An 8,828-nucleotide genomic window follows, 5' to 3' on the forward strand; every position below is an offset into this window, starting at 1 on the left:
ATCTACCTCTTATTTTTTGTATAGGTGAACAGTTAGAGCTTGACATCAACAGCTTGAAAAATGGGGGGGTAACGGCAATAACAATAATAACACAAATAAACGTATGTCTGAATTATTGCTATTATCCAACATTTAAATAGTATCGCTTAAATATTTCAGTTGTAAATTATTCTAATTTTATAATAGCATACTACTATTGTACAACTTTATATTTGTTCGCTGGTCAAAAAGATTTGTTTCTGCTTTCACCAATTTAAAGTTAAATTCTTCTAAAATAAATTGATATTTTTCTTAACAAAAAGTTTGCAGAAACATTTGCATTTTATAATGACAGTGTGCATGTTGATCATATAGTCGGTCAGTGATTTCTTTAAGAGATTATGTTTTTGCATTTTAAATAGTTTTTACCAAACTTCAACAACTAAACTTCTCTGTTCTATATTTTTACTTTATATAGTAGCGTTTAACACTAAAGCCAGCCCATACGCTTTTTTTTTTAATTTAATCAAAACACACCTAATACGCCTTCTAAAAGTTGACTTTCAGTAGCTATGATCACTCCTGAAATTAAAACTGTGTGCAACACAAATTGTTTTCTGGTGGGTTCACATACAGAGAGTCACTGCCTACTTCAGCCGTTGCCAAATGAGGAATTCACTGGCAACTTGAACCACAAAGCCCAGATGATTGATGGACTGCAACAGCTTGCTTAGTTTGGACAGTCATGTGGGGTCAAACCCAGCTACTAAAATAATATAATGCAGTATACTCAACCGTTTATTTTCTCTGCAGAAAGCAAATCACAGCTGTGTCTGCAAAACAGATTTTCAGACTGGATTTCAGTGTTCAGTTAACCATGTGCATTTGGAATGCCCCACAGCAGCCAGTTAGTTTTTTCATTTTGAAACACTAAATTTATAGTTTGTAAATCACCTTATTTTAGCATTTCACTGCCATGTACAGCGAGTAAACTTTGTAGTCTAATGTACTGTACAAAACATGTTTCAAAGTTCTCTTTGCCAAGAGCCAGACAGAAGGGACCTACATGGGCTTCAGCCTTTACATAAACTGGCCAGCTGTGATCCATTAATCTGATTCATCGGGAGGATGTAAAGAACCTTTTAAACACCAACCCTCTTTTTAGATTTCTGCTTGAAAATGACATACCCAAACTAAAATGGGTGTATCTCTGCAACCACTAGAGCTATTTGAATAATCTTGGAATTAACAAGTATAAGGTTAAATTTTGCTCAGATGTGTAAATATCAGTCCGTTACTGGTTAAGAGTAAATAAAGATGACAGTGTGCAATGTAAAGTTTTCAGGTCCGCCTAGAAAAAAAAAGCACTTTTAGCATGATATTTACCTTGAAGTGATGCATTCGCAAGGTCTGAACTTCTCCCAAAATCCGACCTCAAGTTTTAACAATTTTTTGCATTGTTTCTTTGATAAAGTGAACAAAGTTAGAGGATTTAGTACAGAAAAAAGTCAAGCGAGGGCTTACATTTGTAGAAGAATTTTTAAAAATTCAGATTTTTTTTAAATTCCTAAAACCAATATTTTCCCTTTAAAATGAAACAAGCACACAAATTAACAATTATCGAACTGTAAAACAAAAGCAAGCAGTATTTGCTGATTGTAAAGCAATTCATGTTTTTATGAGTCATGATTTTGGGCTTTTTGTTTTATACTTTTGATTATCTTTGATTTTTTTTTTTAAATGGCTGACTGATTCTTGTAGCAAAAGCTGGTGTATATCAATATATTTTCTTGTGATCTACATGTTGTATTTGCTAAAATACAAAAAGGATCCAGATTAGGATCCTGTGGTTTTGAAAATCATTTGACACGCAAGTGATTTCAGGTGTGTAAAACCGACAAATCATGAGTTTGACAATGGCAGGTTTTGGTTAGTGCGCGTCGTCTTTACTCTGAACAAGCTTTAACCAAAAACTTCAACCAAAGCTTGGCCTGCCACATAACACAATCACTTTGATAAACCAACACCACACATGTGGGGGAAACAAGTTTATTTAATTCTTAAAGACAAAAACGCATGGTTCTCTGCAGATGTTTGCAACATTAACAAGTCAAAGTTGTTCACACTGGCTCCATCCCAAGGGCAGAAGAGAGCTGATATTGCAGGCTTCTCACTGACAGCAGCTTGTGTCACACGTCTTTCCTTTGCACACACAGCCAGAGGCACATTTGTTGCAGCCTGATGGGCAGCATGGGCAGCAGCCTATAAGAAAAATACATATTTAATCTTTATTCAAAAGCAGGCAAATCCCTTTGAGATCAGCTGTGTGGTCCAATAACCAGACTAAAACACTGTAAACTATAAAGATTGTGCATGCAATATGCCAAAAATACCAGAATGCCCTACTGCATCTGGTCCCATTTTCCAGGATAGGCCTGCATGCTAGTCGGACTAGACCCTTTGTGCAGCAGATAAGAGGGTCAAAGTTAAAATACAGAGTTATGGCAAACCGTCTAAATACTTTGTTGTAAAGGCATCTGTACTATACAAGTAAAAAAAAGAGTATGCAATTTGTGAAGAATTTTACAACCAAAAAGAAAAAAAGTGCATCAATAGAACAAATTGAATAATGACTAAAATGGCCATCACGATAACATAAGGTGTAACGTAGTAAAATAGATTACATTAAAGTAAGACCTATCGTCACAGCTAATCAGCTTAAGTAACCTTAACAGAATCAAGATGCACCATTATTTCAGATAGGCCTACACAAACCACTTTCAAGAACGTCACCATAGGGTACACTTAATTAACTATAGGCTTAATCACAGAGTGCTGAGGAACTCTAAAAAATCGTATACAACATTTGAATTCTTGGAGATCATTTTAGGGACATAATCACATCAAATAATCTTTGAATGGGAGAAAATTAAAATCACCACAAATTGCTGTGGTCATGTAATAGACATCAGAAGGTCATGTGACTTACTCTTCTGGCAGGTTTTGCAGGAGCAGTTCTTGCAAGAGCAGGATCCTGCGCAGCTGCAGGTTCCAGCTGGGAAACACAAATCAACCACGGATCAGCTTCACATTGTCTGCTGATAATAGTCAAACAAAATAGACAACCAACGTCAGGGGAAAGGAACAGACCCGAAACAAAGACCACTTACTCTTGGAGCAATCGCAAGGGTCCATGATTCAGTTGATGTCTCTTGTCTTCGCGTAGAGATGCTGTGTCAATAGTCTCAGACGAGTCTGTGTTGTGGAAATGTGAGATTGGGCGGCGTTTTTATAGCGTTCTCGAGACAACAGGGCCGAGTGCAGACTGATTTTGGAACGCAGTCACGTAGTAGATGATTACAAAGGTTTTTGCACACGACTTCTTATTTACCAACCAAGGAGTGCGCGGGAGTTGTTGTGGTTTCTGAACATTGCGTAAGAACCATAGAGGTGTGTGAGGTATATGCACCGATCAATCAAGTCATGCACTCACAAAGTCCAGGGCCTCATGTATAACCGTTGCGTAGGCACTAAACGGGGCCCGAAGGACACGTATTCGCCACTTCCTACACACACGTTGTGATCTATAAAAACAGTGTGACGGAAGAATGTGCGCACCTGAACGGGACACGGACTCATGCGTAGGAACATTTTGGATACACGGGGAAATTAACGATGCAGATGGGATGTGCACCACCTGATGATTGTGTAGATTAGCAAAGTGTGGGAATAAATCCGTGTGACATCTTCTTCATCAGTTCTCATCAAAATGACAGAAGAAACAAAAATAGTGTTCACATATCAAACTTTTATTTGTATTGATTCCACCGAGTGATTATTTTGTAATCAGTTGTCTGACTGCTGTAAGTAAATGAGACTCGTGATGTGTTTTATTGCACAATAGACACTCTGCACTATTCGGACTGCGTCCACAGAATAACTGAGTGCACAAGTGACCTTCCTCTCGGTCGTCGCGTGATTCACCGTAAAGACATTGATCAACAATTAGGAGCGTGTGTAGAGGGCAGGACAAGCTGCGCCCGTTCGCAGGTGGATTTGGGATTTGGAAATGGAAAATGCACACCTACAGGCGTACGCAAGGTTTTAGAAATCTGAAATATTTTATGGCCTTATTTGCATTTCCTCTTTTGCATATAATGCAATTATTTAGTGTGTACTGTGTTTAAAAATGAAACATCTGCTCCTTGTCAATAGTAAGAAAAGTCTATAGCCTGATAACAAATTTTACATTCACTGTGGCTAAGTTGTAGGCCGGTTTATACAACACACTGTTCTCCTATTTGTCTGTATAGCTGTTTACTTTGTGTCAATATAAGTCAGTCAGACATTGGTCAGCATTTTCATCATTGATCTTACAGATATATTGTATATATAATTGTAAAAATACAAAATATATTCATATTTGTAGATCAAATAAAGAAAACGTTTTTTTAGTATAATTGTTAAAGTACACAGAGTATATTCATACATTTTACAGTTTGACTTGTTGAGAAATCTGAATTTGGGGAATTTACTTCTGAAAGAAGAAATCTTTAGAAGCATCAGAATTTACAAATGGCATATTCAGCTGCTACTGTGTACTGTTTATGTAATATCATTCCCTTTATGACAGTGTGACTCAGGAAACTGAAGCAGCAATCAATTATTTCAATAGTTACACCTGAGCATTTCCTACTGTGAAATATCAAAATGTATTCTGAGTAAAGACTGGTTTATAAGGCTGCAACAAATCATTATTTTGAATACTTATTATTTCTAGCAAATATTTTCTATTAATAATTCTTTCGAACGTGCCAGAAACAGTATATAGATTGTTCATCAGAAAAGCCTTAGCCAATGTTTTGCAATAACTTTGTTTGTTCTATGATCCAAAACAAAATATATTTATTTGGCAATATTTCTTGAAGGACTTTTCAGAGTGGTTACTGTGTTACTGAATATTCCATCATTCAGAGAGTCATTTTAAGCCGTGTGCACCAACACACATTTTCGAGACGTCAGCACATTTGACAGTTTTTACAGATCTGTCCTTTTGACCTCACAAGTTCCAACACCTGAATACTTGAGCAGGACCTAGAAACCAATGTGAACATTACACGCTGGACACACGCTTCAAGGAAATACCCCAAAACAGGATGGTCTTTTAATTTTTGTACAAAATCAAACATTTTACGAAATTAAAAAGGTCTACAATATCACCATCTTAATATGCAGCATAGGCACATCATCACTCCCGCAAAAATGTCAAAATATTGTCCTCTCCATTTCTGGAATGCTGTCCAGCAATGGCTGACAAACTACTGGCCAGTACTCTTCAGTACTCCACTGTGGATGATGCTCTCCAGAGAATAATTCAGTGTCCCCCATTGAGCCTTCTCTATTTGAACTGATTATCAATGAGGGTGCCCTTCATCTTCGCCTTCTTGGCCTCCAGCTCTGCCAGCTCCTGCAGCCTCCTCTTGCTCATGCCCTTCCTCTCCAGCTGCTTCTCAATCACTTTGGCGTTCTGGGCGTACGAGTCCGCCACCTCCCTGGCCTCGATCTCCTCCTCCTCCTCGTCGATGGTGGACACCGTGACTGAGCTGAACTTGCCCATGTCCTTCGTCCGCTTGGTCATCATCACCCGGACTTTCTTGGGAGCCTCCGGCGGCTTCTGACTGTAGACGCTAGTGCTGCCAAAGCCCTGGCTGAACTTGACCACGGCTCCATCCACGACGAAAGTGGCCGGGTTGTTCTTTGCCTGGTGCTGGTAGAAGAGCAGCAGGCCGCACTTGCCGCACTTCTTGCGGTGCTGCCTCTCGATGCCCTCGGCCCGCTTGAGGTACGCGCTTTCGTCCTGCTCCACGTTGCAGAACTTGTGGGCATGTTTGGCCGCGTCGATCACCCTGGCTCGATCCCGGGGCCTCATGGGCAGCTTCTCCAGCTGGCAATCCAACACCAAAACCATCTGTCCGCACAGGCAGTAGTAGACGTGGAGAGGCTTTTCCCCATCGTCGTACTCCTCTCGGTCTCTGGTGTCCGAGCAAACAACACTTCTAGACACGACTTTCGGCATCTTTAGTCACTTAAACTTGTTATAATACCAGGAAGTCGCCGCCTAATTCAATCCTATTGTTAAAACGCCATGGCGACAAAAACACTGGTTGAAATGTTTCCCCGATCTGAAACGACGCAATACTTCCGGTGTTACTGTTCCGACTCGAAACAAAAAGCTCTGCTTATTGTTCCGTGTTATTAAAACGTTCCGCTGAGCCGCGGGTGAAATGGACCTCTCTGGTTGCTTTCACTGTTAATGGCTCACCCTCAGAATATATTAATACCAATTACATTTGACCTAGATGATAAAGGATGAGAAAGTAATAAGTTTCATAGTTACTTTAGACTTGTAAAAAGCCTACCAGGTAAAATCAGTGGGTTTGACAACTTACTTGCCTTTGCTTTTTAGGTCTACAAGCCCAACCAAAACGACATTTCGCCGAGCTAACAGACACACGGTGTTGTATGCCCCACATCCCCTTGGTTAAGGCAAACCCCCTATTGGTTATAAGTTCAGGGAAATACTGGTTAGTGTGGAATTCTTGGAGGTAAAGGTTTCCAATGTGTACAAATTTAGGATGTAAAATTAGTGTTACTAAAAAGCCTCATTTCTTGCACCACACTAAGCAGCAACATGTTCCAGTGAAGATTTTAGGACCAACCTAGACCGTCCAACTGAGGAAAATTACCCCAGACACAAAAAAAAAACTGGAGCATTTCAGCTTCTTTAGCCGCCCCTGCGAGTATGTGTGTGTCTTTGAGCAGGTTACTTTATACTGCAGCACATCAGAATCACAACATCTCAGTTTATGTTATACTGAGGCTTGAAACCTTACAATCCCTTCAGCGAAAAGAATACAGCACATCCACGTGAAGGAAATAAGTTTATTTAATTATGAAAGAAGTATAAAAAGAAACACATTTTCCGCAGACAGTTGCAATTCAGTTAGTTGTTCACACTGGCGCCATCCAAGGGCAGAAGAGGGCTGATGCAGGCGCCTCACTGACAGCAGCTGGTGTCGCATGTCTTTCCTTTGCACACGCAGCCAGAGGCGCATTTGGTGCAGCCGGATGGGCAGCATGGGCAGCAGCCTGAAATACAATTATATAAACAGAAATTTCATCAGGAAATACTGTTTGAGAGCATTTGATTATAAAAAATTGAGCAAAATCTGGTCGAGTGAATATACATTTACAACTTTGTTAAAATACATTGAGGCAATTAGAGCCACCTGGCAGTTGCTAAAAATGTAAATGGCAATTTTAGAGGCACACGAAACTATTATCAAGTGGTCAATTTTGAATTATACGTTACAAAGTGCTGATGGAATCTAAAGATATAAGGACAAGCTGCATCCGCAGTCACTCCGAACGGACGCAAAGTAATGAACTAAATGTATAGTCATGTAATGGACGTAAAAAGGTCATGCGACTTACTCTTCTGGCAGGTTTTGCAGGAGCAATTTTTGCAAGAGCAGGATCCTGCGCAGCTGCAGGTTCCAGCTGGGAAACAAAAATCAACCACGGATCAGCTTCACATTGTCTGCTGATAATAGTCAAACAAAATAGACAACCAACGTCAGGGGAAAGGAACAGACCCGAAACAAAGAACACTTACTCTTGGAGCAATCGCAAGGGTCCATGATTCAGTTGATGTCTCTTGTCTTCGCGTAGAGATGCTGTGTCAATAGTCTCAGACGAGTCTGTGTTGTGGAAATGTGAGATTGGGCGGCGTTTTTATAGCGTTCTCGAGACAACAGGGCCGAGTGCAGACTGATTTTGGAACGCAGTCACGTAGTAGATGATTACAAAGGTTTTTGCACACGACTTCTTATTTACCAACCTAGGAGCGCGTGGGAGTTGTTGTGGTTTCTGAATATTACGTAAGCATCCTTCTCTCGACACCATGGCTATCGCACTAGAAAATACACATACGTTCATAAAAAGAGTGTTCAGTTTTCAGTTAAACTTTATAATATAGGGGCAGGAGGGGACATGTCAATGTCATTGTGACGTTCAACAATTCTATATATCGGGTACAATTTAATTGTCCTATTTATGCTGCACCCATTTGCACTCATCACTTGTCCCCAATGTTGTTCAGTAGGTGTGTGCACACGGTGCAGACAAACTGCCAAGTGTTGTGGTTTCTGCTCCCCCTCGCGCTGCTCTGCACCCGACCGTTTCACCTAACGCTCGTGAGCAAACCAAAAGTAAATAGGCTATTGTAATATGCTGCCTTTACGTACGGCGGGCTGTAGGATATGTCTAACTCATGAATCTTTAGGCGTTTTATAGGCTACTGCAGACGCCAGGGACAAGTATAGGCACTACTAAAAGATCAGCGAGGTTTCTGTTTATGACCATTTACACAATTTCATGACGAAACTGAAGTTAGTAGTCTTGACTTTAAGGATACTTCAGTTGTTTTGAATCCTAAAGAGGTCACACGTGTACTCACTTTAGCAAAAATAATACTACTGTTTACTATTCCTTTGCTACGTTGAGCTGGAAGACATCAACGCAGGTGGGGGAGTGTTTACCTCATATGCTCTCGGATGAAGGAGCTTGGAGCAGGAGCCTGAAGGCAGCATTGAACCTTTTTTGCGCTCGCCACCATCCTTGTGTTTTTCCACTGAGGGCATGAGTAATGAACTGTCATTGTGGGATGACGTGACCGGTGTGAATCTTCACAGGAGAACATTTTTAGAGCTGAGTGCAACTTTTATTTTGATGTGTTAAAATAAACAACTATAAATGAATAGAAAATATTTACAAAACATAAAGTGCAG

At 40.2% G+C, this 8,828-nt stretch overlaps 3 protein-coding genes across 3 annotated transcripts; all 3 read right to left on the reverse strand.

The window, feature by feature from the left end:
* Window positions 1-2,021: 2,021 nt before the first annotated feature.
* LOC137804235 (metallothionein-like) lies at window positions 2,022-3,331 on the reverse strand. The gene is made up of 3 exons (XM_068603353.1): window positions 3,150-3,331; window positions 2,969-3,034; window positions 2,022-2,241 (listed from the first exon to the last, which is right to left on the reverse strand). The coding sequence occupies exons 1-3, from the start codon at window positions 3,172-3,174 to the stop codon at window positions 2,150-2,152; spliced, it is 183 nt and encodes a 60-aa protein (XP_068459454.1). The 5' UTR covers window positions 3,175-3,331; the 3' UTR covers window positions 2,022-2,149.
* A 1,780-nt stretch (window positions 3,332-5,111) lies between these two features.
* On the reverse strand, window positions 5,112-6,184 carry steep1 (STING1 ER exit protein 1). Its single transcript, XM_068603222.1, has one exon. It carries the CDS (start codon window positions 6,053-6,055, stop codon window positions 5,378-5,380), a length of 678 nt encoding a protein of 225 aa, XP_068459323.1. The 5' UTR covers window positions 6,056-6,184; the 3' UTR covers window positions 5,112-5,377.
* A 723-nt stretch (window positions 6,185-6,907) lies between these two features.
* On the reverse strand, window positions 6,908-7,810 carry LOC137804234 (metallothionein A). The gene is made up of 3 exons (XM_068603352.1): window positions 7,655-7,810; window positions 7,474-7,539; window positions 6,908-7,128 (listed from the first exon to the last, which is right to left on the reverse strand). The coding sequence occupies exons 1-3, from the start codon at window positions 7,677-7,679 to the stop codon at window positions 7,037-7,039; spliced, it is 183 nt and encodes a 60-aa protein (XP_068459453.1). The 5' UTR covers window positions 7,680-7,810; the 3' UTR covers window positions 6,908-7,036.
* Window positions 7,811-8,828: the final 1,018 nt, after the last annotated feature.

Source organism: Clinocottus analis, unplaced genomic scaffold (assembly GCF_023055335.1).
Source record: "Clinocottus analis isolate CAN_PGR_092001 unplaced genomic scaffold, fCliAna1.0.p SCAF_6, whole genome shotgun sequence".
In the NCBI taxonomy this organism is placed as follows: domain Eukaryota; kingdom Metazoa; phylum Chordata; class Actinopteri; order Perciformes; family Cottidae; genus Clinocottus; species Clinocottus analis.

Bases quoted from the DNA above. Each gene is read 5' to 3' on its own strand.
- steep1 (XM_068603222.1), bottom strand. From the start codon at position 6,055: ATGCCGAAAGTCGTGTCTAGAAGTGTTGTTTGCTCGGACACCAGAGAC.
- LOC137804234 (XM_068603352.1), bottom strand. From the start codon at position 7,679: ATGGACCCTTGCGATTGCTCCAAGA. The intron at 7,540-7,654 runs GTAAGTGTTCTT...TTTGTTTCCCAG, and splicing joins CCCTTGCGATTGCTCCAAGA to CTGGAACCTGCAGCTGCGCA. The intron at 7,129-7,473 runs GTAAGTCGCATG...ATTGTATTTCAG, and splicing joins CTGCAAAACCTGCCAGAAGA to GCTGCTGCCCATGCTGCCCA.
- LOC137804235 (XM_068603353.1), bottom strand. From the start codon at position 3,174: ATGGACCCTTGCGATTGCTCCAAGA. The intron at 3,035-3,149 runs GTAAGTGGTCTT...TGTGTTTCCCAG, and splicing joins CCCTTGCGATTGCTCCAAGA to CTGGAACCTGCAGCTGCGCA. The intron at 2,242-2,968 runs GTAAGTCACATG...TTTTTCTTATAG, and splicing joins CTGCAAAACCTGCCAGAAGA to GCTGCTGCCCATGCTGCCCA.